Here is a 25,074-nt window from a genome sequence, read left to right as displayed (position 1 = left end):
CGATTATGATTTTGGTTCGTTTGTCTTTAACTCTTGTGGTTATAGTATGAGTTATCTATAGGGACTCATTTTGACCGGATGGTCGATTTAGTCTGCCGTATGGCGGACTCAAAATGAATTTAACCCTAGTCAGAATTTTGGAGCTATGCAAATCTCTTCATGTTTTGCACAGTATCCTATGTTTACAGAATGTAGAAAAAAAAATGGGTGTACCCCATCAAGCAAACTGTTATCCAAGAGATGTTCTATAGCTTCACATGAGTCTTCATATGGCCACCGCTCTCCTCCAACGCTGCATAAAGACTCTCTTCTAAATCGATAAGGAGGCTAGTGACAGCAGCATCTCTCAGCGGCATAACTTGCGTAAACAACGTCGCTGCGATGCCCGTTTGCCGATCGATCCACTATAGTCAATAATAAGATTAGCAAATCATTCCCATACTCAACATGAAGGTTGATCACAAAGTCTTAACAATTCATTCTTGACTCAAACTTACCCAATGCAAATTCGGCAATCCACTCCAATTAACCGTACCAGCTCTCCTCCGACCAGCAATATCCCTCAACGTAACAGTCCCAGCAAGAGAATGATCCGCCTGCTGTGTATCACCGGCGTCCTTAATCCCCAACACCCGTCTCATCTGAGCCCCGAGTGCCCTCGGCATTGCTTCACGGGATGCCTCACTAAGCTGCGGCTGCAGTAAAACATCGACACTTTCCCTGGTGAGCAGTGGATATCCACCATCCAAAAGCGCAGATAGTAACTTGACGAAATCCATCGGCGTGCTGAAGAGCCCAATACCCCCCAGATCATCTTGCGCGGGCTGTTTGAGGATAATAGGCCCTGACTTCAGAGACTTGGTGCCCTGGCCGACGCTGACGCGATATCCCATGCCCATTTGTGGAGGGAGTGTGTCGCGGTGTAATTCTGGGTGGAATGTTGTTGATACGGCGCCGAGCTTGGACCATATGTGTGTCTGCATGTAATCCTCGAGCGTGGAGTTTGTTACGCATTCAATCTATGTATGGTTAGTTTCTGAGTGGGTGCGAATGCGGCGAGATTGGGAGGCTTTACCACTCGGCCAGCCCAATCTAAACCAGCCCCATATCCCCAAGAGGTGTCGGGCTCGAAAAGTAGCGGGTGGTGGTAGCCAGCCTGTTGGGATGGATTGCAGGTATATCAGCTAGAGACGTCTATACCACTCCGGGTCACAAAGGTAAGATGGACTCACCATGCTGCCACAAAAGGTGTATGCTGTTCGACCGTGGGATTTGGACCACTTTTGCAAAAGCGGCGACGAGCTGTCGTACACAAAGCCAGCTGTATGACACATGAGATTCCTACATGCAATATGTTAAACTAAGAGTCCCCCATAAAACCCTGCAATAGTCATTTGTTATCTGTTACAGTGGGTAATGCTCACCGGAGAGTTATCTTTCCTTGAACGGGCTTCAGATGTAGTTGGTTCGACTCTGATGATGAGTCCTTATCTACAATTGAGATTATAAGATCAGCGATTGGGTGAATATAATAGATCTATGCTGAGTATACACACACCGTTCCTTATATCTTCTAAAATTTGTATATCTCGGACCTCGGGGACTATTGTCCGAACATCTTCGTCAAGTGATACGATGCCTCGCTCCACAAGCTGCATTACAGCTATTGCAGTCACAAGTTTTGTCATGGAAGCAATCCAGTACAGAGAATCGGTTTGCAAAGCAGGTGCATTTTCATCATCAAGGCTTGCTTTGCCGGCAGCACGATGATAGATAATCTTCCCTGTTGATAGCCGTCAGATTAGGTATGAAAGACGAAGGGTAGCTCTGACAAGACACAGTACATAAATCCCAAAAAAGGCATTACCTGAACTGTCAATGGCGATGAAAACAGCGCCATGCACTGACCCAGTCAAGGGGTCTGTGAACTGGTCCAGAATCTTGTCCACTTTGTTCATTTTTTCCTGGGCACTGTCAGCAAACTACTAGCTAGGTATTTAGATCGAAGCTTGAATATATGGGGCAGCTCAATTTCTTTACATAGTGGTGGTTTCGAGAAAGAGGAGACATATCGTAGTCCAAGATAGCCGAGGTTGCAACTATCGCTTTGAATTGAGAGTAGGACCGAGGATGTGGGGTTAATCGGGCAGACATTGAAGTCTCTCTCTTGTTGCATTCTTTTGATATCGTAACTATCATGAAACCATAATGATTCTCCATAATGACTAAGAAAGTGAATCGAGGCAATTAGGGGGGGATATCAGCAGTAAGAGAGCAACATGCGTGGTGGGCTCATGGAATCTTTCCAACTACCATGTCCCATCGAAAACGCAAGTATCTTATTATTTCAGTATACAGTAGAGTACTCTGACAGTATAACGACCCTTGGTTTCCGTAAAGACTTGTAGCTCATACATAGGGTTGCAGAGTGGAGGGTTTATACATTTCCTCTTCCCTGATATCAGGGGAGCTCAACCATGTCAACATTTCCTCCATTTTAGAACAATCCCGCTGATCTGGGACCTTGAAATGGGGCTATGAATTGAGTGGAATGGATTGGAACTTGAACAAAAGGTATGGTGAATATTATAGGGTTCCTTGACTCAAAGACTTAGTACTTGAATCTAGATGACTTGACTACGATATACGACCATGATGGGATAACACCACAAGTACTCAACAAGCAATAGATGCCTTTACTACAAGGAAAGAATGACAACGCAGGTCAAGCGTGTATTTGACAAGTCATAAGCAGATAAATACATTGCATGAGACTAGACTATCTAACCTCAGCTCTTCTCAAAATGCGCTAGGAGATACACAACTTTTTTTTAAGATACGTAAGGGCAAAGAAACCAGAATTAACCCGTATCCGTATGAGTTCAGAGGAACCTGTAAACGGAAAAGCGAAAGAAAAATAAAAACCGCATAATAGTCTATCGTGACTTCAACGAACGCCGCCCGTAAAGAGTTACAATGGATACCGAATGCGAAGGAAAGCAAGATCTACCGATGCGACAATGGGAATACAAGCTCAATGACTGAACTGGGCATTACGAGCAGTTTTACCAACGGCGGTTGCCTCCAAGGGGAGCGGCATTGGAAGCAGTGTAGTTGCCGCCGCGGCCACGACCACCACCACGGCCACCCCAGCGACCATAGCCGCCACGGCCACCGCCGCCACCACCGCTGTAGCGAACCATCTCGGCGAGACGGGGGTCAATCTGCTGCTTAGCCTCAGTAAGGATAGTGACCAAGTCACGAGCCTGCTTAGAGTCTGTTGCAAAAATACGTTAGCACGGCCACCTTGGGCGGATGTGGTCAGAAGAGGACTTACTGTCAGTGGTAAAGAAAGTGATGGCGGTACCCTTGGCACCGGCACGACCAGTTCGACCGATACGGTGAACATAGTCTTCCGAGTTGTTGGGGTAGTCATAGTTCAGCACATGAGTAATGTCGCGAACATCTTCAAACACAAACTTATGTTAGCAAACAGAGCATTAGTGAAAATAGCAAGGTGGCCTATGAGCCCTTTATCAGTCGTGTGAGACTTGATGCATCACTCTCTCTCGGACTTTTCAAATCAGGATCCGTTGCGGGTTAGGTCCCTGGGCTGGTAAAAATCGCGGTCCTGGAGCAACCTTGGAATGCAGCTTGATCATGCCGGAACAAGAAGAAACCCCGTCTCTCGACCAACGAGGTTCAGAGAAGAGATGGAGAATCAGAACAGAAGAAATAATACGTCTGCTACACTGCACTGTGAGTCCAAGGTTCTCCTGGCATGAGAACCAATTCAGGAGACCCGACAAAGCCTGGACGAGTCATATACGCCAACATATGTTGGAAGAGAGTTAAGCACCGTGCCATGGTCACACAACCTCAATACGGGTGAGGGTGCTTCTAAGGAAGGAGGGGGAAGGGGGAGGGGAAGGGGGGTAAATCGCAATTTCATCATACCGATACCACGGGAAGCCACATCAGTAGCCACCATGATTGGGCTCTTGCCCGTCTTGAACTCGTTCAAGACCCAATCTCTTTCTTGTTGTTGCTTGTCACCGTGAATAGCTATTCTAACAGTTAGCCAAGTGTTCAATTAGAGCAGATAGAAGGCACACATACAAAGTGCTGGCCATCCGTCCTGACGGAGGAAGCGAGTGATTTCGTCGGCGATACGCTTAGTACCAGTGAAAATGAGACACTTGTTGCCGCGGTTCTCCATAATCTTCTCAAGGTGCTTGATCATCTTATCGCGCTTTTCAAAGTCTGACACGACCTCGACGATTTGCGTGATACGGTGGTTAGCGGACAGGTCCATGGAACCGATGTTGACTTGGATGTAATCATTGAGGAAATCCGAAGCAAGCTGACGGACTTCCTTGGGCCACGTGGCGGACCACATGCAAGTCTGACGGTCAGGGCGAATCTGGGAGATAATCTTGCGGATCTGTGGCTCGAAACCCATGTCCAGCATGCGGTCGGCCTCGTCAAGAACAAGGTAAGTGACACGGCGGAGGTTAGTGCGGCCAGCCTCGAGCATATCAATGAGACGACCGGGAGTAGCAATGCAGACCTCGACGCCGCGGCTCAAGTCACGGATCTGGGGACCCTTGGGGACACCACCATACACACAAGTGTTGCGAATGCGAGACGACTTTCCGAACTTAGTGATTTCGGCCTGGATCTGGACTGCCAATTCACGGGTAGGGGCGAGGACGAGAACGATAGGGCCGTCACCAGGAGCAAGAAGGGGCTGAGCGTTGATGTGGACAATAGCAGGAAGACAGTAGGACAGGGTCTTTCCGGAACCGGTCTCGGCAATACCAACGACATCACGACCAGAGAGAGCCATGGGCCATCCCTGAGACTGAATAGCGGTAGGGCGTTCGAAACCCTGAGCCTTAACCTCGCTCAGCACGTATTGGGGGAAGCCAGCCTCGTCGAAGGTCTCGACGGGGCGAGGAATGTTTTTTCCTTGCACAGACATCTCAAACTTCTTACGGAACTCATCAACATCGCGCTGAGACCGGTTGGCGACATCGGGGTGCTCCTTGTAGAAAGACTTCTCAAATTTGGGTAGAGAATCCAGATCTGAGATAAACATTAGCAACAGATATCCTGACGAATACGCGTTTTAAGGATTAACACATACCCCATTCTTGCTTCTTCAAGCCAGCGCCGAGGTTGGACATCCGGTCACCACCACCGGCGCCACCACCTCTACCGCCATAGCCGCCGCCGTAGCCACCACCGCCGTAGCCACCTCCATAGCCACCACCACTACCACCACCAGAGTAGCCGTTGCTGTTGCCGTTGGAGTAGCCATTCGAGTATCCACCACCACCACCGTTTCTAGAGCTAGAAAACGAAAACCGACGTTAGCAAACGCGATTCACTGTATCAAAGGAATTATCCAAGGCAAGGGGCATAAGTTGTCTCTCCATACGTCAGGCCTTGCGACTGGGTTGCAAAGATGGTGTGATGACTACAACGCCCGCGCAAGACTGACAGATAGGAAATGCTCCAAAACCGCCTCACATTAGATAACTTTTCTGGATAGAGTCACTCACCGGTAGGAGTCGCGCTGGTCGCGCTGATAGCCACCGTTGTAAGACATTATGCGGTCCTTTTTTTGGCGGGTATGAGATGAAAAACAGAAAACAAAAGACTTAAAAGAATGGGTTTGAATGAAGGAAGGGGATGTTAGACAGCCTCTTCCACAATAAAGACCGAGGGTAAAGGACGAAAGAATGTCCAAGAGAAAGAAAACAAGGATGAGGAGGAAGGGGGAGAGATAAGGGAGATGGAGGAGGAGAAAAAAAAATAGTCGCGATGGGGCGGGAAGGAGAAGAAAAAGTCGAAGGCGAAAAAGAGGCGAAGGCGACGCTTTCCCGATTGGATTAGTGCAGGGGACTGGACCCAAGGAATGACAATGGCAAAAGATGGGCAAAATGGTAGAGTTATGGCTACACCGTCCATTCACCGCTTGTCGCTGCCTTCACCGCCTCCCGTGACTGGTGGGTATACCCTGTTTGCACTGTTTGGACTTACTAGTAATCATTTTCGCCATCCAGAACTAAACCTAATTTAGGCTCCATTGAAAGGTCAAACTCTTTGTGTTGAATGGGTATTATCGGTCTACCCTGCTCCGTTAACTATACATCATGGATTCTTCTACCTTTTTCTTCTTCTATCGAGCTCCCAACCCCATGTCCCAGAATCTGATCTCTAACTCCGTTGCCCGAATAAAGATCTGAATCAGCTCTTCCATTCGGCTCGGAGAAATCTCGCGCATGTGTCTCTCAAGAAGTTCTACGGCAAAGTCAGCAATTCATGGTCACGATGAGAATGGTGCTTTCAGTGCTATGAGGGCCACTTACCAGATCCCAGTCGAACTGCCTCCGAGTAGTCTTCCGCAACGTAGTTTTCTATCCACTTCCAGTAACGGTTGCCCTGCCGAAGAGTGTCCTTGTCCGTGTACAGTCTCTGGGCAATGGCTCCGTAACCAATTAAACAAGGCGCAAGAGCCATTTGCAATGCGAGCCAATCCTCAGATTGACCAACATCGAGGATGTATCTACTGTATGCAGTACAAGCTGTCATCCCAACGGCAACTTGTTAGCAACCTCACACAGGTAATGGCATGAATTTGTGAACGTACCGATAGTTTCGGGAGTCATTTCCATCTCTTCTTTTGATAGTCCGAAGGAGGTACAATAATCTAAGTGCAACGCTGTTTCGCGCTGGATGTGTAGGACGATCTGCGCCGACTATGGTGGTTCAAGCCAAGTCAACCCTTACGAACGGCTGAATGCCTTGTACAGGAGAAGTCACAGTAATCGGTTCACTTACTGCAGCAATGGATTCCATATTCTTAGCCTTGTAGGCTGCGAGCGCATTGCTTCGAGCGAATTGGACCTGAATATCACATTGTTAGACAAAGTCCATTGGACAAATGAAGGGTGCATTGGTCCACCAGGTAGAGGTAATCCTGCACTAGGTACTCCTTGAATTTCTCCACGGGAAGTGTGCCACTGCCCATGCCCAAAACAAATTCATGTTCGGTAAACTTCTGCCATACCGGGCGAATATCAGGGCGGTCCAGGGCATATTCTAAGAAACGACCACTTTGTGTGTCCATTAGCACCCTCACTTCTCATGCTCCCGGAAATAAGATAGCAACGTACGGCGCAAAAGGTAGTGTATACACCGAGTGGAAATGGTTGATTGGACCACTTCCCTTTCCAATATCAAAGCTGGTCTTAATTCCCGCCTCGACGAACCGAACAGCACTATGCACTGCTCGCTTCAAATCTTTGCCTAAGGCAATATTGGCTGCGATCGAAGACGCAAGAGAACATCCGGTGCCGTGGGTGTTCCTAGATAATAAGAAGTCTGTCTCGAAAAGTGTGATATCTTGTCCATCGTAAAGCACGTCTATAACTGTGGTAGCCTCGTCCTGGTTCCGCGCCGTTTTGTGATCCTTGGTGAGAGGTAAATGCCCGCCTTTAAGAAGAACAGCTTTGGGGCCTAGGGCTTTGACTTGCTTGACTAACTGAAGAACGTCCGGGAGACCCTCTGGCTCCGGTACATCTAGACCGGCGTCTTTCAGTAGCAGCTTCGCTTCGGGGATATTGGGGGTGAGAACGGTTGTCAATGGCAGAAGCTTCGTCCGCAATTTTTCTACAGCCGCTTCAGGTAGTAGTTTAGAGCCACTAGTCGAGACCATCACCTGCGGTAATGTTAGATGCTAAGTGTATTTCAGGCAAGTTGAGTAAGGGCTACCGGATCCAACACCACCGACGGAACTTGGTGGGTCACCAGCGTTTCGGCGATAATATCAATTGTCTCTGCGGACGAAAGCATCCCTTAAATTTGTCAGGCTAGAACCTACAACGAGAGAAAAGAATAAGACAGTGTTTACCAAGCTTCACGGCATCCGCTCCGATATCTTCAAGACCGGCATTGATTTGTTTCTTAACAAACTCAGCCGGGACAACGAAGATATCCTGTACACCCAGAGTGTTCTGGGCTGTCAGTCCAGTGGTCGCAGTTAGAGCATAACATCCATGCGCAGCTAAAACGCGCTGGTCCGCCTCCAGGCCACTGAGTATGCATTAGTCTGGCTGCGCCTCACGGAGTGAAAATCAATCGCTCCAGTGCATGAGACGGGAATGAGTTAAACATACGCGCCACCTGAGCTGTCAGAACCTGCGATAACCAGAACTCGTTTCACCGACATGACGGCGGATTCGAAGATTACCCAGTGAGATCACAAAACATCCACCGATGGAGATGGACAGAGGTGATATGTCTTAGTAATTGGTTCAACAGCCGGCGGAAGTGCGGCAAAGAAGTTATTTGGCGGGGTGTGGGGCATTTGATATCATTTATCCCAAATTACGATAAGATAGAGCGAGACTTCAAGATACGTACTTTTCATATTGGAATTAAACTATGTGCCTATACATTCATGTGAAAATGGCAGACATTTCAGAACTTATCATTGATGTTTATAACCCTCATCCCATCATCCCAAACATAAAACCAATTGCGCTATCCGCAGTGATAGAAACAACAGACCCGAACCATCCAAAACATGCAGACTATATACAGATGCCAGTCGATTAATATCCCTTGCGTGAAGTCTACGGTAGCATGAACCGGAACAGACTGTCCATTTCAACCCATTGCCGCCCGCACTTCTTTAGATACGCGTCCACCACGCCTTTAACCGTCTCAAACCGTGCGCGGTTAAACGAAGCAAGAGCAACGACACTGTCTTTCTTCTCCCCACTGGCTTCCTTCTCTGCGGCGACCCGCGCCTTGTCCACATCCCAGAGTCCAGCAAAGTACAGCAACTGGTTGTAAAGTTGCTTCTCTGAGTATTCGTAGGACATCCGACCAAGACAGCCTTCAGCGTGGCCCCGGGGACCCAGGCATCTATGCCCGTAAACACTCATCTGCCGCGTTCGGTTACCGCACGCGGAGTCATCACAGACAAGCCAGCCCTCGTAGTACTTGGAAGTTTGGGCCCGGATTTGGCTTTCCAGCTGTGCGATGATTGTCAAAACAGTAAACTGTTTTTGGCAAGCAGTATTCGGACAGAAAAGGCCATTGGCGTTGCACATGTGGGATGATGCTGCAAGCCCTTCGAAAACTGATTTCTCTTTACAGGACCGACATGTCAGCGTTAGTCTTGCGGCAGTTTCAAAGCGAACAGAATCCGGAATTTGTGACTCCAGCGGGAAGATGTCCGTGTTCTGCTGGTTTCCACCGCTAGAAGTATTGATTTGATACTTGCGGACGTCCAGACCCAGGCACTCGGCCAGTCGAACCGCATCAGTTCCGGGAATTGGAGCACACAGACGCTCAATAGGAGGGAAAATCTGCTTCAAGAGGTAGAATTCAATATCAGGGTTGAGCCCTGAATCGGGTTTCATCACATCCTGAAGTGTGTACGAGCGCTTTGCTGGCGCAAGGGAGGATGTTTCAGAATCACCACTTGTCACAATGTACGAGATAACATCGTTTGGCCGGACTGACTTGCCGCGGGCAAGCTCCCGGAGGGCAACCTGAACAGGCGGCATCGTCTCCTTGTTAGGATATTCTTCCGGTCGTTTAGAGAGTTTCTGCAGGGAGTATTAGCGCCTCATTCATTCACTTCAACATACAGGGACATGACGTACAGTGTAAATGACATATTTCTGGACGGGAACGGCGAATTCTCGCATCTTCCCGGCCAAGTCACGTAGATAGTCATGGACCCGATTGAGGACGATCTCTTGGTCTTCGCCGGAGAGAACCTCATTCAAGAGCCTCTGAGACACCTCCTTTGACAGGGCGCAGTATTCACGCCTCTTCATGTCCAAACCCTTGACTTCCAACTTGTCCACATATTTGCCATCCATCTCCGTCATGTTTATAGCGGCGTATTTCTTTTTGGCATGCAATAGCAGCCGACGGAAGATATTGTCAATATCGATTTCTAAAAGCCGGTATCTTTCATTCACAGATTTCTTGAATTCCTCTCCGACCTTCAGCGCGTCGCTTAGCGTATCCATATTGGTGTTGATCATGACGGAGTCGGTATCACCGTAAATGACCCTCAACTGCTTCGATTCTGCCAGTTCCTTTGTGCTTCTTAAAATCTCACGACCTTTGAACGTGGTAAGCATGGCCAGGGGACGAGCATAGAAGCGACTCTGAGTGTAACCCAAACATCCATACATAGAGTTAGCAGTCAGCTTGAAGGCCAATTGTTTCGTATCCCACAGTGCAAGCTGTTCAGGTGTTGCGCGTTTGTCTTTCATTAACTTTTTCACCTCTCGTCGACGGCCGACAAGTGTAGCAATAAGCCGTGGGAGGATTCCCTGTTCTTGATCCGAGGTAGGAACTTCTGGTACTTTCTCTTCATTCTCGTTTTCAGCCTATAGATCATGTCAGCATATACTACCACAAGACTTTTCAGCAAAGACCCTTACGGTTGCAGTCCGCTCCACTGTTGTGAAGCAGATGTTGTATTCTTGGATGATACTCGGGTACAAACTGTTAAAGTCCATCACAAGAACGAACCGATCGTAGAGGCCTTTCTCAGGTTCGAAAACGAGACCACCTTTGTACTTGTCTTTCTTTTTCTTGTCCGTGGCGTCATCGTCATCGCCATCCTGTAGTTTTACTTCTGCTTTCTGTAGCTTGGCAGAGTACTTATCAGGACAGATATACTTATTCCGGTGGAACTCATGGAGTAGAATGTACTCGTTACGCTCGGCTCGTGTACCACTAAGGGTACGTGCCCAAGAATTACCAGCAATATTGGTAAGCACTTTAGTCAGAGGCAGCATTTGAAGTCGCAGCACCAATGCGGCAACAAAATAGGTATCAGTGTCGCAATGGTTCACGAAGTTCATTAGGCCATCTTTGGTGGTAGCCCAAGTTTTCAATGCTGCTTCGCCATCCAGTTCCTGCCGTACATTACCTGGTCCAAGATAAAGATTGCACATCTCTGTCAGACTCCACGATTGGCATTTCATCATGAGGGACTGTTTCTTGTCAGTACAAGCACAATACTACCCAAATGTTGAGGAACTCACCTTGCCCATGTCGTTGGCCACATCACACATCAATCTTCCCGCAATGAGATGTCTCTCGGCGAAGAAACCTCCGCCCCTGTTAAAATTTTTGGGCCAATCTCCACGCTTCAGCCGGCCCAATCGATGCCACCCAGGAGTCTTTTTTTCCTTCAATCGGTTGAGCAGGATGCTAAGGTCAACCTCTTGAAGCTGATGTCCCATCAGAACATCAGGATCCATTTTCTCAAACAATGCCAAGAATTTACTGAGTAAGAATTGCTCGCTCCTCTCCAAGATATACGTGCCTCGTTGCCTCTTGGTTTCAGCTTCGAAATGCATGGGGTATGATGAACCCACAGGTCGCATCACCGTGAAAGTCTTGCAAGGAAGCTTCTCTGGGGGTGTTGTGTCCGTAAGAGAAACATTTTCGTACACTCGGGCGCTTGCGATTAATATCTCTTGTTTATTTTCTTTCACGTTCAATTGCGTCCTGAAGGCAAGACTCATCAAAGTGAGAGGAGGTGCCTCTAAGTTCTCAGAGTCTGGAACTGGAGAAATAAGCGCTGGTTTCGAGACTTGGCATTCGAACTTGCACCATGAGGCGTTGTTAACAGCAGAAAAGTCTGCTCCTTCAAACCTGAGCCAACAGGGTCCCATGATGTTCTTCCAAAGAACGAACTGCTCGAACAAGGAGGTGTTGGTACCGAAGACATGAGAGAAGGTCTCTCCCTTGGTCTCCATGGGCAGAGCGGGCTTATCATACGGGTATAGCAACTTCAAGTATTCGGTCTCCTTGGGAACGCCGGGCATCTCAAAAGCATACTTTCTTGTGCATGGCTTGATCTTGTGCATCCCAACCTTGAGTCTCGACATCATACCATCAACTTCGTTATAGACGTCTTCCATATCCACTTCTTCGTCCGTGTCCCGGCCATGCTTATGTCTATACTCTCGTGGAAGGAAATAGAGTTTTCGTAGGATATTGTCGACCTTGACGAATGCGCTCGCGTAGTTTCCAGTCTGCTTATTTCTAACCTTTCCGAATAAGCAGAGGCTGCCATTGACTTCGGTAAAGTCTATCCAAAACATACGCAGGCTTCCATCATCCTCCACAACATCTTGCGCACGTAGTTTTCCGAACGTCCGCGTTTCCGATGCTGGGCTACTGAGGACATTCAGCTTGTTCCTCACATCATTCCACGAAGCATTTGCAACATCTGGCATCGCTTTCACTGGAGAAGAGTTCGCAGGGGTGGTATAGGCCTCTTTTTTGATCTTGGGTGGTGGCCGACTTCCGGCCATGTTGACGCTTGTCGTCTTAGCCTCGTGTTGCCCGGTGACCTCTGCGATTTCCATCAAATCATTGTCTTCTTCGTCGGGGTCCTCCGTTTTTACAGTAATAGCCGTTTTCCTTTCAACGGCCTTGCTGACGGGAGATGACGGCATGGGGTCGCTCATGGGAACGTCGTCATCGTCTGCCACCGGGAGAGGCCCGTCATCGTTATCAAGGTCCAGGTCCGGCTTCTGGCCAATCGGCGACATCGGGTCGCTGTTCTCATCTTTCGTCTGTTTCTTCTGCGGACGTGGTCTATGGGACAAAGGAGGGGAAAGGACCCGAACTTTGCGTCGAGTTTCAGACTTGATCACATTTTGTGTTGGGACATGATTCGAGACAACGTTGGTATCAACTTCACCAAGGAGATCAGCCATGAATGCTTCATCTTCGGCAGTAGCGACCGGCTAAGCGAACATATTAGACATGATATAAACTTCAGAATATTGCGGTGTCGCACTCACTTTCGGCTTCGGGGCAGATGCGCCGCTCCCCTTGTTGAAATACTTGGATATGCCATTATTGATTTTCTCCTTTCTCTGCTTATCTTCCTCACGTTTCCTTTTAGCAGCCTTGCCATTGGCAGGTAAATCGCCGTCGTCGCTCTCGCTGTCATGGTAGTCTACCGTCCAGTCCTCTCGACCGTCGTCGGCATATCCTTCGCCATTATCGTCCACAACGAAATCGTCCTCGTCAAGCCGGTTGCGGATAATCTTCTTGTAGCCTTCGTCGTCGACCTCCTCGTAGATATCGTCCTGTTCTTCAACTTCATACGTCGATATACGTTTCTTTCCTGAAGCGCGCAGAGCACGCAACTCCGCCAACTTTGCTCGGGCAGATGCCATGGCGCCACAATAGAAGATCCCTAAGAATTGGCGTCCATTAAACACCTTTTTCTCGTGGATTCAATTGATTTCCGCAGAGGATACCGCGGTGTGAATTAGAGAAAGGGTCTAGTGGTTCAAAGGCGGGCGTCGCGGAGACAACGCGTGAGCGGAACGCGAGATGTACGCGCTCACCGCCCAATCGCCGTTAAGTGGTTTTTCCATTACCGTTAGTGGTTAGTTCCATCTGCTTTACCTCCGCGAGCTCAGGGACTACACTATAACAGTATTGATTGATGTAGATATGTCTGATCCTATACGCTCTTTTATATTCTGATCTGCCTCAAATCACCAAATTTCAAGAAGACTATCTGTTTCATGATACAACTATACCATCTCAACTGCAACAGGTTCGACATCTACAAACAAAGGACACGGCCTCTTCCCCCCAAAGTTATCATCCCAAACACCAGTGCCGATCCTTTCAAAAGCACCCTCCTTATATGTGGATCTCTTCAGAACAAGAAATCTTGTCTCTGGGCCCATCGCAAATTGATCGTAATTATAACCCACAAGTGTGAACAATTTGAAGCAGTAATATTGATCGTCTCCATTGGCGACCAGGGCCGGCGAGTCTAGAGAGATCGGTAAGGTCTGCGCGCCTGGAGACTGTACATATGCAACTTTTCTCTCGTTCTCATTCACAAGCTTTACGGGGGCAAAAGCACCCTGTAGAACAAGGGAACCCCCGATAACAGCACTGGTCGGATCTTCTGGCACCTCTCTTTTGCAATCAATCACCTTTATCTGACATCTATCGATGACTTCGGGCTCATATTTCCAGATTCGAAAAGCGTCAGTAAAAGAGTAGGTAATTGGTTTCCCCACAGAGGCCCATGACCAGCTTGGGATACGATAACTGGTCTCGTTATCGTCTTCAAGGCCAGTAGATGGAGGCACGTCATGGGCATCGACTGGCTTGACTTCCCATGACAAATCGAAATGGAGCTCGCCCTTCCATAACCCAGCCACATACTCGTCAGACAATCCGTCTTTCTCGGGTAGCCGTTTTTGAACCATTTTGGCCAATGCCGAAATGGCCCGCAGCGCGTCATATCTTTTGCTGAGCGAGCGATGGGAATAGTCGGTTGCAAGGTCCCTCCATCCGAAATATGGCATCATGGACGGCGAGCAATGCCTGAAGCGGAATCCGTTCATTCTATCGAATGGAGGCTCTGCCTCTGGGAGGTGGGTTTTGAGTGTCGTTCCAAGCTTGCCATAATCTTTACTGGTATTACGTGGAATCTGTGGCTCGACCACATGTCCACACTCGCAGACCTGGCGACATAGACATTCCCAGATCATTTCCTTGCCGTCGTAACAGAGCCGACGGTTGGGCAAAAGTGATTCTTGCAGACACCAGCCTCGCTTATCCAGGGAGGATCGCTCAGTATCGGATCGGGGCTTGAATTTACCCGGTCGCATCAACAGCTCTGTAGATGTATCTTCTGGCAAATCTGGTAGGGTAGGGCAAAATAATCTCTGCCAGCTATGGTCGCCGAACTGCTGTTTCCCTAGGAACCTCAATTTACACGAATTTGGCTCCATGACCGCAATTGTTAGATGGGAATTGTGGTACACGTCATGCATGGTCGACGCATCGTGCAACCAGGCAACCTTATCATCCTGAATGATACACAGGGAGTCAACCCAGAGGTTGGGGATCTTGAGAGCACGACAAACGGCGATGGCATCTTGGATGGCCGCCGGCAATTGTGCTAGCTCGAGTCTCTGATAGTGGGAATGAATGTTATCGGTTGTCGTTTTCATTACCCGATCGATATCGATTCCCCAGCAGTAGCTGAGACAGGCATAAATTACCGGTGTCGTGGGCTCAAACAAGAAAGGTTCCCGGGATCCATCCCACGAGCCTACGTTCACCAGGCGCCGAGGCATAAATTCTGTGTCCGGGGGCTGGCAAGCTTGATCATGCTGCACGCAATGTGAGAGCCATTGTCTGGCGCGATTAAAAGCAGCCGAGGAGCCTGAGTCTTTGCTAACCTCCAGAGACTGAGAAAGTGCTTGCCCCACAAAGCGCACGGCACGAAAATCAAAGGATCTGTAGACAGGGCTAGTCGACAGTCGTAGAAGATGGAAGGAGAAACTATGCTGCAATTCTCTGGAGAAGGGATCCCTCAGTTCCTTCGGTGGCCGAATACCCAGAGTCATCGTAGGCACGACCAGATCGAAGTCGTCGTCTGCTCCTTCTCGCTCCACATTCACTAATCCATGCTTGTAGTTTTCTCTCACCCAGCCTGGTTTAATCACTTCTACGGCCTGTAACAGTATACTGCAATCGGCACATATCGACGCATTCTCAACAAAGGCCGATATAGGACGGTAGTAAAGCCCACCGTAGTTTCTATTCTCTCGAAGTGGAGAGAGCGGACACTCTGAAGCTGACGAGGAAGACATCCTTCTTTTAAGGTAAGATGAATGATAAATTTAGTTAATCAAGCTCATTCTACCGTCGCTTAGAAAACCCCGCCCTTGGCAAGACATGTAGAAAGAAGGCTGTCTTTGACGACCAATAGAAAATCAATATACTTATTTTAGTATACTATTTTATATCATTCTATAAACCAAGTATACGAACCGTAGCTCACGACCCGGCAATATCTATTTAATCGGTAGTTAGTTTTATCTTCTATCTGGCTGGCATCGAACTTAATGATGCCAAAGAGTTAAACATATCTCCTCTATCGAACGTTGACAAAGGCACTTCAAATCATTCTAGACACATACTCCATCTCAACCCCTAATCAGAACCCCCGTCTCTAACAAAGCCCCCACGAAAGCTCTGATCGCCCGAATCCCAATCCTAGCAATCGTATCCCCATCCCCAACATCCGGATCAAACGAACACACCGTCAAAGACCTAGGCTCAGACAGCCTCGGCACCAGATCCATACAAGCCACCAAATCCTCCTCCGTCAAACCTCCCGGCGACGGATAATCATTAACCTTCCCATAAGACTCATCCAAGACATCCAGATCCAGATGCACAAGAGCAGACCCATACGACCTCTCCTCCATCTGCGTCCTCAACTCACCCACAAAATCAACCTTCCTCGCCGTCTCCCCCCAAACAGCCTTCATCCCGGCCTCAATAACCCTCTGCCGCTGCACATCAGACTGATCCCGCAACCCACAGTAAAGAAACCGGTCCTCGTAACTAAACGGCTTATAATTCGGCACGGTCCCCATTAACGTCTTCCACGATTCACCCCGTAGCATGGACAAACCCATGGCATCAAAGTACCCATTTTCATTGACATCCGGTGAGTCCAGGTCATCATGAGCATCGAAGTAAATAAACGATAGATCGTGGATCTTCAGGCCGCAAGCCACCGCCGCGCTGGACATGCAATTTCCCGCCAGAATTAACGGGAAGGTGTTGTTGTCCACGGCTTCTGTGACAGCGACTGAAATCCGGCGGAGGATCTCGAAGCTTCGGCCGATCTCGCCTTCGAAGTTGTCCACGCTGGGGATTTCGTGGATGCGAATTTGGAGGCCCTGTTGTTTGAGGGTGGGGATTAAGCCCTGGGATTGGATGCGGTGGGGGCCGTTGCCTACGCGGTGATCCCGCAGGCCGACGTGGTAAGGTGAGATGATTAGGGTTATGGTGTTGGTTGGCATTTTTCTTTTTCTCTTGGGGTGTGGTTTGTTGGTTTGGTTACTCTTTAGTGATGGTCAGATCTGTGGTTTTATGGTTTTATACTTGTGTCCGACGTCTCCAATGACGTTGATGTTCTCCAGGGGGATTCTTAAGCTTACCCCAACTCTATGTGTATCAGTAACAGGAGTTATGATTATTCCTTCCTTATCTTAATTCACCGGGTACTACTGTACACTAAAAGAAAAGAAACCCTATTTGAATACTTGACTGAGAAAACCAGAAATGGAGTGATTGTGCGTTGGGGAAGACTAAGGTGTGGTGGAGAAATTTTCCCCAAAGGCATTTCTCCAAGCTTATTTCCCCAAGACACTCCAGAGCATACAAATCCCTAGAGACAACCAAGACCGGAGCTGTATATCTAGAAAAAAAAAAAAAAAAAAGGGAGAGAGAGAGATGTTTTCAGATATGTACTGGATCCACTGGGATAATTCAAAAATCCACCAAATAGCCGGCATGTACTCGTCAGGTTCTCTTGGAAGCCATATTTACTCAAATATATATGTAACCGGTACTGTGCATTCGACGCTCAGAGAGACCCGTTTGAAAACGTATGAAGATGCCTCAGAAGACCCAGTTAATTGAATCTAGATTCATGGGTGGTTTTTGCTTATTTGAAAGGGAAGAGTCTTAGACTGAAAGACATGGAAGAGATGGTGATGAAAGCGGTTCATTTTATAAAGAAAACACCCAACGTGGAAAAAGCAACTAGGGCTTCGTACACAAGCTTTATACAAAGACGAGTCTCTGTGTAAGCATCTCTTTTATATATATCAACTAACATAGCTACGTGGCTGTAGGAGAGGTGCCACAAAAGAGACAAAGTTCTTTCATCTCATGCTCAATGCATCAACAAATATCTTTGACTAGAATCGCGCTATACTTGTCTAATCGACTTAGGCCAACATCTGGCAGTCGGTATTCTCTTAAATCACAGACTATAAATCAGGGGAGCTTATCCCAACTTTCAAGCCCAATATCCAATATATAGTTTGAATAATATATCTGTCAGCGAAAAATGCCTTCACTGGACTCATGCTCAAAGCCCTCATCTGAAGAGGAGGCATGGCAAAACAGACTCCTCTCCAACATTCATATAAGCGATGAACACCTCAATGCCTTACTTAGATTATCAGCAGGATCGCGAGATGAAAGAGGATATATCAAAATCATAGTCACAATCCGGTGCTTTGTACCCCAAGCATTTGAAGACCGCCATGTCAGTGATGAGCTTGCCCAGGATATTTTCAACCTGGCAATAGAAAACACAGTGAAAGAAAAGCTACGAAGCATTGAGTCGTAAGTCTTTTGCCGCAACGTCAGAATACACCAGAACTAAGTTTTTTTCACAGCATCCATGGTTACGGCTGAAATGTTGATTCTTCGCCAACAGGCGACCGGCATTTGGTTGCCTACTGGTATGGACAGGAGGAACCTGAGCTACCAGAGGCAATACGATATGTCCCTTTTGTTGAACTTCGAAAACTACACTATGACCCTCTTCACTGGTAAGCTCTGTTCTGTCAACATCCTAGAGATACCGGTCACAGCCAAGACAAAACGAAGCGTTAAACGCGGGGATATATAAGCTAATGACCGCTATAGAAGGGTAGCCTGGCTAAAAGCAATGCCTAAATTTCAGGCAAAGAAGGCGTTTTCTTATTCAACAGCAGTGTCAAGGACTGTCTATGTTATATCAACTTTGAATGTTACTGTATAATGAGCTCTCTTAATGTGTCCATTTGCTAATTTTCCTTCGTAAAGTCACATATTCGTCGTCAGGATACATATAGACTCTCTTTGTCTTACCTTTCCTTTACCCCTCTCCTCTTCCCCAACCATCTTCTCCATGGCTTCACTAGGTTTCTATCTTACCCCTATCTCAACCTCATCTCGTCCTTTTCATTTCCTTTATTTCAAGGTGCTTTCCAGAGCTTTGGCGAGTAACTTGTGCACATGGCTAGTCAAGTGCCCAGAGTTAAACCAAAAATATGTGTCCAGGGGCATTGGGCAGCCATAAGCTCGATAGTTCCATTCTATATCTGGTTGATCGTAGCCAGGGCAGAAGCTAGTCGTGTTCGTAATTCCATGCCGCGCTGGCTGGTCCATCATATCGTTTAGGACCGAATTGGCGTCGAAAAGTAGCACGTTGGTATCAGGGTACTGTTTGTCGAAGCTTCCCGCATGTTGTGCTAGTGCTTTGTTAAACCACGCAACCTGGGTCGCATTGGGACTTGGACTGGTCGTCTTCTGGTTGCTTGGTGTTCGGTCTAATGGTGGAAGGTTCATAAACAGGTACGAGCGATATCCTAACGAATGAAGGACTCGGACAGAGGCAAAAAGAATATCCATAAGCTCATTGTAGAACGTAGGAAAATGGACGGCGTATTTGGCGCTGTCATTGATATCGTTGATGCCGATCCAAATGGCAACCAGCGCCCTTGAAGGCTCCACTATGTCTTTGAGAACAGGGTGGCCGTATGCTCTGTATTGCGCGACCTGGTTGACAAGTGAGACGGTGAAGTTATGGTGCAGAGGGGTGCTAGCAGCGTGGAATGTTAGCCGTGTTGAGAACAATGGAAGCAATAGCAAACATTCGCGTACTGTTCCACGGAAATATCTGCCCCCGCGAAAGCAAAATCCCACAGCTGTCTTGTACAGCTTAACGGAGAAGTTAACCCTTCTTCTAAGCCACATCCTGTTAGGTACTCAACCCAATTCGGGCCACCTTCTGCAGTTGCGGTCTGCCAGTGATGGGTATCAGTATTCAGTGGAATTGGATGAGCAAGGAATACTGTTTGCGAACCTGATTTTGCACAATCTTGTTAGTTAGCAGAGTTTGAGCATCGTATTCGAGATTCAGTTGATCCCCGATGAAACTATAGTTCTGATGCCCTGCTGTTCCCTGGATGTATGTATACGAGTCCCCGAAGGCAAGCCTGGGAGCCTGGTAGTCAGTTGGAAGCCTTCCTTTCAAGTGCACAGGACAGGCTCAAAGCACGGACAAGTACTGAATAGAATCCCAGTCAAATCCTTGCGATGGTAATCCCGAAGGAAGGGCTACGGATAAGGAAGCACCGGTGGTAAGCAGGAGATGTGATGTGAAGCGCATTATGGGACGCTGCTTCTAATGATGTTGGTGCAAAGAATGACAGAATAAGCGTTATTCGGTTTATAAATGCATCGAGAATTAAACCATATTGGTTTCATGGACATTGCCGCAGGCTCTTGAAGCCGTATTCGTTTATATATATTTCTCCGCATATACTTGTATACCGGAGAATTCCAGCACGATTTCGCGTCTGACGGAAGTAATTTTTCCGTCTCTAAAAAGTTTTTTGATCAACAGACGTACGATCCAACTGATCCCTTGCAGCATATCCAGGAAGCTGGAAATGTTACTTGGTGATCGATCACGGATCAATTGAGCCGAACAGTTGTTCGAGGTACGAGTTGCCCATTCTATCGGATCTTAGGGGTAAAGAATGGATGGAGTGTGCACGACGCTACTTTTTCCGAGGATTAGCCAAACGATCGAGCTAAAGCTCCACGACGCTTCGGAACAGCCACCCGCGGTTCCGTATAATGCCATCCACAATTCCGTATAAAGGACCAAGAGCACTTGCCGATCTCTTAGCGATAGAGCAAAAGAGCTCTGATCAGCCTTCTGGGGATTGGAGGCTCAACTGTGGGGGGTTAGGACGTAGTGGATGGACTGTACGGAGTAGTTTACTGAACTCCGTAGTGTAGCCGAGATCATCAATATGCTTTCGTAGCGGTTGTTTTTGTGGAGAAGAAGATATCGCGCTTCCGCGCGACGTGCTCCGAGTAAAAAGGTAAACATCGGAGAAGGACACCGGAAAAGGGGTCAAGAAACAATTGATATGAGGTCCGTCAGGAAGTTATTCTGGATTTGGCAGGAGCCATTTGCCGACTCGATGTGAATCATTGGGACCTTCCCCATATCGCGGCCTCTTCTCATCCGACCGTGAAAAACCCTCATGTCTTTACCTGAGTCAGTCTCATACATGTCCATCCATGATCATGATTATGGCGCGATATCTGTTCCTTACCCACTCAGGAAGGTCAATCCTGACTGGATGGGTTAGTCGCAAAGCGTATCTCTCTCGCGGCCGTAAGCTGTCGGCGGAACGAGACAGGCCGTTGGTGCTACTTGGTGGGTCAATCAAGCTGTTGTGTTTACATTGAACTATGGTATAACGACAGATAGATTCATGCACGTTAGATGATTCTTTTCGGAATTATGGGATATCAAAACACTAGTAGCATGACGTGAGGGAGGGAGTAGCCAATGATAGCTGCAATGGCAAAACATTTCAATTGAAACTCCCCTATTAATATCGTTCTTATCATCGTCTGAACGCCTTTGCATGTCTATCTCCGGTCTTGAACTGGGTGGTAATTGTTGGATGGATGTGTGTAAGTCATCGGTAATTACAGTAGCGCAATTACCGTAGCGCAATATCAAGTTACAAGCGCCGAGGCATATGCAGATTTAGGAATACGGTTTCATTCCAAAGATGGCTAGTGCTATCCCGAAGTCAATTGGCAGTGGCCCGAATAGTTAGGGGGCCGGTTCACTCTAACTTCCTTCGGTTAGTCGCCAACTTTAGTAAAATTAGTTCAATGCGCGGAAGTCGGGTTTTCCGCTGGTTAGAATCGCGAGGCGACGGTAATTGGCCCTGCCCTTAAGACTAACGTAATAAGAAATGACACCAACCAACACCGCCGGTAGAAGCCTCACGTACCTAGACACCTTAGGTGTCCAGGAAACTTGATTTAACGCTTAGAGCTACCGTAGAACATGCATGGAACATGTAACATCGCGACAGTCGACGCCAGAATGCTGTGAGCCCTAAAATGATGATTTGCTTCTGCAGTATAGTTCCTGCGGTTCATGCAAACATTGGACGATATTGTCCAAGTCAAGTGCAAGGTCCGGGTCTCATGAAAGCTCCACCGCATTTAATATCTTCTTTGGTTCTCCGTGGGGGCGTCGGTGCTTGGTCCGAGAATTAACCATCATGATATTTCTTGGCGGGTCCTTTCCTTCGAGGTCTGGCACTCCCAAATGATTTTCCTTTTGAGGGTTTTAGTGCTGACAAATTCTTAGCATATCAGAATTACATACATCTTTTAAATATGCGTTTGCGAGCCATATATGACCCAGGACTGTTCTACCTAGGCGTGATTAATATTATGATTAGTGATGGAAATGAGATACAATGATGTGCTTTCTACACGCATAGGTACAGTACTTGGTAGTATTCTAGGTAAAGGTCTCTCAACGCGCTTATCTTGAGAGTTTTATGGAGCAATACTTGGACGGGTGAGACAAACTTTCCGGTATCCCACTTGTGGGCCAATTATTCGGCGATGTCCTAACTCCTATGGACGAATCTTGATCTCCAGTGACCATCTCGGTAAGAGGATGGAACACGGAGGACTCCGCTTTGACTAAATTGATTCCGAGAGAGTTGAACCTCAGAGGGATTAAATGTCATTGTTGTATTTTTATTTTTATTTTATTTAATTTCTATTGTCCCTTCTGTACTTGAGACTCTTGTAGCAATGTACGCATTTCGATTATCTCCTGTGGCTACTGATGGGTGTCGATTGGGTGCAACCATCGTAATAGCCATTTACCGAGGACAACTGCAGTGCGAGTTGGCAGAAGAGTACGGAGTATGGATGTTCTGTACTCTGTACCTACTACCTACACAAGTACTTTTACCGCGGACCAGTGGACAACATCCAACAATGCTACCTTCAGTTTAGTAGCCTACTTAGTTGTCAATCTCGTCCCAGATTTAATCAATTTTGTCGGCACGCTCACTGGTTCCCATACATCGTCGAATTTTTGACTTTTGAGTTAGGAGCGGGAGTCAAAAGCGGCCTTTCTTAAAATAATTACAATAATAACCATAACCATGGTCCCATTCTAAACCATATACTCCACAGAACTAAAGTCGGAGGTGTGAACCGCAAAAGCGGTGTTGGTGGTCTTTCCGTGTACCCTAAATAATATCTGATGGCTGGCACGCGGTCCCCCGTACAGAAACACATTCCTCGGTAAAATGTTGGAACAATTTCGCTGTTAATATACGGCTTAGGCATAATATACGGCAGTTCCATTCAACCTATGATAGAAGACCAACCTTTTTTTATTTTTTCTTTTCTCATACACTGTGCGAGAATGGGGATCATTTGATTCTGTCGTCCAATAAAATTTTTGTTTACCCCCCGCCTTTATTGGATAATGTCAGCTGCCCATTATTAAATTTGATTTTGGAGTGTTGCAGTCGGGAAAAGGGGGCAAAAAAAAGATTGAATGAATAATAAAAAAAGCGCAAAATACGGAGTAATGAGTACATGGTATTATCCAGTTTTTCTTTTATCTCCTTAACCAATTACGTGATAAAAATGTATGCCATGTTTTGAATGACTGCCTAAGTAAGTAGCAGTACAGAGTGGATGGTACCTAGAGAAATCCCCTATAGCAGCCATTTAGTATGTATATCCGATTAAAAATACTAGACATTGAAAATTGGTCTACACAGAGCGAGGTAGACGCTACAGACCAAATACAGCTGCCACCTACAGCTCCCTAGGCCCACGTGGGGAAAGCACCAAAGTAGCCTGGACACGGACGCGATAACACCATAGCCTATCGCTTGTACTAATATAGTGCTCCTAAGGCATTGACAATCTGTCGTAAGCATTGCAGCAAGTGCAGTTACTCCGTACAGTAGTCATATTGCGGACAATTAAAAAGTCTAGAAGGGTAAATAAGAAAATTCGATGGCAGGGGCATCCACTGCAACTGTCAGCCATCAACCAAAAACGTACATACTACATCATACCCGGAATTGCAACTTAGCCCCTTTCATGTGCATATAATGTCCCATGCTAGAGCCAAAAAAGAAAAAACAGAAAAAAAAAAAGGTAATACTATGAGGGGCGGATGAGCTCTGCTGTGTTGTCAAGGTGGGCCACCCTGGTTGTAAATAATACAGGTATATTACAAGCGCGACTATCCCAACACCATTTTCTCATTCTATATGGTACGCCAGATAGCCGATGTCCTGTTGCTGATTCCGTGATCTTAGGGCTTTTCTTTGTCAGCTGTCACTGATTTGCTTTCCACCACTCCAGAGTAAAGATCAGAAATGCCATTGTTCATTGGCTTCCCGAAGGCATGGCAGATGGATATGGATTAGCTACCTTGGGACTAAATTGAAGCCAGCGTACGGAGTAAAAAGGGGGTGTCTTAACCCGGATCGACAGGCGTCCATCAACCTACTCCGAGTATGGTTACCGGCCAGCATCCGAAACACCTTGCGGCTTATTGAGGGACAGTTGGATGGTACTGGTGGTAGTAGTATAATAAATATTACCCCGTACATCTGGGGAATCAAAGGAGCTCCAATCTGTAATTCGATCAAAATAGTAAAATTAAGAACCGAGTTCCTGGTGGGCAACAGTCTTTAGCCGGCCCCAAGGTGTAGTAAATTATAATGTCCGATAACGCTTCGGAAAACAGAGCATACCCTACTCCGTCTGCAAAAACGCCTTGCCATTTTATTTTGAGATATCCCGCGCGTGTATGGAGTCTATGGACATGCCAAAGGGGAGTACTGGCCTGTATTCCATATTGATATCAGTTATTAATCCACCACATCTATTGACTTCCAGGACCCACCGTGGTGCTCATATCGCATGATTGGAATTATTTGCTAAGTACAATGGCTCTACCGTGGGACGCATTGAGCAATAATCACGTCGAAAGTAATGATCATATTGTATTTTCTATTTCCTTTTTCCTTTTATAAAATCAAATCGAATAATAGTAATAACAAGAATAGGGATGATTTAATATCAAGATAATCACAACCTTGGTTTCGACAGGAGTTATCAAGCTTTGGCACCAACCAGGAGACAACCAGGAGACTCTTGACTTCTTGTCCTTCACCGGCAGTGGATGTTGTCTGGGTTCCGCCTGCGCGGGGTACGGCCCAGTTACGACGCCAATCAACTTGCATCCGTCTGGCTTGCCCAGAGGAGAACCTTTCCCAGACTGGAGCCTTGCAT

General features: G+C 47.2%; 9 protein-coding genes across 9 annotated transcripts; 2 read left to right on the top strand and 7 right to left on the bottom strand.

Annotated features, from left to right (window-relative positions):
* Positions 1-245: 245 nt before the first annotated feature.
* F9C07_5712 (putative esterase) lies at positions 246-1,958 on the bottom strand (the record flags this gene model as incomplete). The annotated part of the gene is made up of 7 exons (XM_041294688.1): positions 246-404; positions 498-1,019; positions 1,076-1,156; positions 1,233-1,341; positions 1,425-1,491; positions 1,559-1,783; positions 1,868-1,958. 7 exons carry the CDS (start codon positions 1,956-1,958, stop codon positions 246-248), a joined length of 1,254 nt encoding a protein of 417 aa, XP_041150270.1.
* A 787-nt stretch (positions 1,959-2,745) lies between these two features.
* Positions 2,746-5,789, bottom strand: F9C07_5711 (ATP-dependent RNA helicase dbp2). Its single transcript, XM_041294680.2, has 6 exons — positions 5,568-5,789; positions 5,150-5,355; positions 4,120-5,088; positions 3,958-4,065; positions 3,338-3,466; positions 2,746-3,277 (listed from the first exon to the last, which is right to left on the bottom strand). Exons 1-6 carry the CDS (start codon positions 5,612-5,614, stop codon positions 3,066-3,068), a joined length of 1,671 nt encoding a protein of 556 aa, XP_041150269.1. The 5' UTR covers positions 5,615-5,789; the 3' UTR covers positions 2,746-3,065.
* A 348-nt stretch (positions 5,790-6,137) lies between these two features.
* F9C07_1856656 (thiamine biosynthesis protein (Thi-4)) lies at positions 6,138-8,346 on the bottom strand. The gene is made up of 9 exons (XM_041294670.2): positions 8,187-8,346; positions 7,922-8,103; positions 7,783-7,865; positions 7,185-7,729; positions 6,974-7,124; positions 6,850-6,915; positions 6,659-6,767; positions 6,378-6,593; positions 6,138-6,309 (listed from the first exon to the last, which is right to left on the bottom strand). Exons 1-9 carry the CDS (start codon positions 8,237-8,239, stop codon positions 6,188-6,190), a joined length of 1,527 nt encoding a protein of 508 aa, XP_041150268.1. The 5' UTR covers positions 8,240-8,346; the 3' UTR covers positions 6,138-6,187.
* Positions 8,347-8,645: 299 nt separating this feature from the next.
* F9C07_5709 (putative DNA polymerase alpha catalytic subunit) lies at positions 8,646-13,247 on the bottom strand (the record flags this gene model as incomplete). Its single annotated transcript, XM_041294669.1, has 5 exons — positions 8,646-9,629; positions 9,687-10,427; positions 10,482-11,039; positions 11,091-12,809; positions 12,867-13,247. 5 exons carry the CDS (start codon positions 13,245-13,247, stop codon positions 8,646-8,648), a joined length of 4,383 nt encoding a protein of 1,460 aa, XP_041150267.1.
* Positions 13,248-13,438: 191 nt separating this feature from the next.
* On the bottom strand, positions 13,439-15,811 carry F9C07_2280874 (heterokaryon incompatibility protein-domain-containing protein). The gene has a single exon (XM_041287193.2). It carries the CDS (start codon positions 15,699-15,701, stop codon positions 13,614-13,616), a length of 2,088 nt encoding a protein of 695 aa, XP_041150266.2. The 5' UTR covers positions 15,702-15,811; the 3' UTR covers positions 13,439-13,613.
* A 43-nt stretch (positions 15,812-15,854) lies between these two features.
* On the bottom strand, positions 15,855-17,167 carry F9C07_2280873 (putative arginase). The gene is made up of 2 exons (XM_071510469.1): positions 17,064-17,167; positions 15,855-16,967 (listed from the first exon to the last, which is right to left on the bottom strand). Exon 2 carries the CDS (start codon positions 16,923-16,925, stop codon positions 16,038-16,040), a length of 888 nt encoding a protein of 295 aa, XP_071366987.1. The 5' UTR covers positions 16,926-16,967; positions 17,064-17,167; the 3' UTR covers positions 15,855-16,037.
* A 643-nt stretch (positions 17,168-17,810) lies between these two features.
* Positions 17,811-18,474, top strand: F9C07_2280872 (uncharacterized protein). The gene is made up of 2 exons (XM_071510468.1): positions 17,811-18,261; positions 18,315-18,474. The coding sequence occupies exons 1-2, from the start codon at positions 17,981-17,983 to the stop codon at positions 18,331-18,333; spliced, it is 300 nt and encodes a 99-aa protein (XP_071366986.1). The 5' UTR covers positions 17,811-17,980; the 3' UTR covers positions 18,334-18,474.
* A 399-nt stretch (positions 18,475-18,873) lies between these two features.
* F9C07_2229572 (lysophospholipase A) lies at positions 18,874-20,074 on the bottom strand (the record flags this gene model as incomplete). Its single annotated transcript, XM_041294660.2, has 4 exons — positions 18,874-19,504; positions 19,567-19,706; positions 19,769-19,901; positions 19,968-20,074. 4 exons carry the CDS (start codon positions 20,072-20,074, stop codon positions 18,874-18,876), a joined length of 1,011 nt encoding a protein of 336 aa, XP_041150265.2.
* Positions 20,075-23,852: 3,778 nt separating this feature from the next.
* F9C07_1856388 (uncharacterized protein) lies at positions 23,853-24,688 on the top strand. The gene is made up of 2 exons (XM_071508452.1): positions 23,853-23,970; positions 24,093-24,688. The coding sequence occupies exons 1-2, from the start codon at positions 23,948-23,950 to the stop codon at positions 24,472-24,474; spliced, it is 405 nt and encodes a 134-aa protein (XP_071366985.1). The 5' UTR covers positions 23,853-23,947; the 3' UTR covers positions 24,475-24,688.
* Positions 24,689-25,074: the final 386 nt, after the last annotated feature.

The sequence above is a fragment of the Aspergillus flavus genome, chromosome 7 (genome assembly GCF_009017415.1).
Source record: "Aspergillus flavus chromosome 7, complete sequence".
Classification (NCBI taxonomy): domain Eukaryota; kingdom Fungi; phylum Ascomycota; class Eurotiomycetes; order Eurotiales; family Aspergillaceae; genus Aspergillus; species Aspergillus flavus.
Note: the sequence above shows the minus strand (reverse complement) of the source record. Positions and strands in the feature narration are given on the sequence as shown.

Excerpts from the sequence above, each read along its gene's own strand:
- F9C07_1856656 (XM_041294670.2), bottom strand. The coding sequence starts at position 8,239 with ATGTCGGTGAAACGAGTTCTGGTTATCGCAGGTTCTGACAGCTCAGGT. Across the intron at positions 6,916-6,973 it reads TGCAGGATTACCTCTACCTG|GTCCAATTCGCTCGAAGCAA; the intron begins GTGGACCAATGC and ends TGTGATATTCAG. Across the intron at positions 6,768-6,849 it reads ATATGGAATCCATTGCTGCA|TCGGCGCAGATCGTCCTACA; the intron begins GTAAGTGAACCG and ends GAACCACCATAG.
- F9C07_5711 (XM_041294680.2), bottom strand. The coding sequence starts at position 5,614 with ATGTCTTACAACGGTGGCTATCAGCGCGACCAGCGCGACTCCTACCG. Across the intron at positions 5,089-5,149 it reads CTTGAAGAAGCAAGAATGGG|ATCTGGATTCTCTACCCAAA; the intron begins GTATGTGTTAAT and ends TGTTTATCTCAG. Across the intron at positions 3,278-3,337 it reads CACTTTCTTTACCACTGACA|ACTCTAAGCAGGCTCGTGAC; the intron begins GTAAGTCCTCTT and ends TTTTTGCAACAG.
- F9C07_2280873 (XM_071510469.1), bottom strand. The coding sequence starts at position 16,925 with ATGCCAACCAACACCATAACCCTAATCATCTCACCTTACCACGTCGGC.
- F9C07_1856388 (XM_071508452.1), top strand. The coding sequence starts at position 23,948 with ATGAGCTCTGCTGTGTTGTCAAG. Across the intron at positions 23,971-24,092 it reads AGCTCTGCTGTGTTGTCAAG|GGCTTTTCTTTGTCAGCTGT; the intron begins GTGGGCCACCCT and ends CCGTGATCTTAG.
- F9C07_2280874 (XM_041287193.2), bottom strand. The coding sequence starts at position 15,701 with ATGTCTTCCTCGTCAGCTTCAGAGTGTCCGCTCTCTCCACTTCGAGAG.
- F9C07_2280872 (XM_071510468.1), top strand. The coding sequence starts at position 17,981 with ATGCCTTCACTGGACTCATGCTCAAAGCCCTCATCTGAAGAGGAGGCA.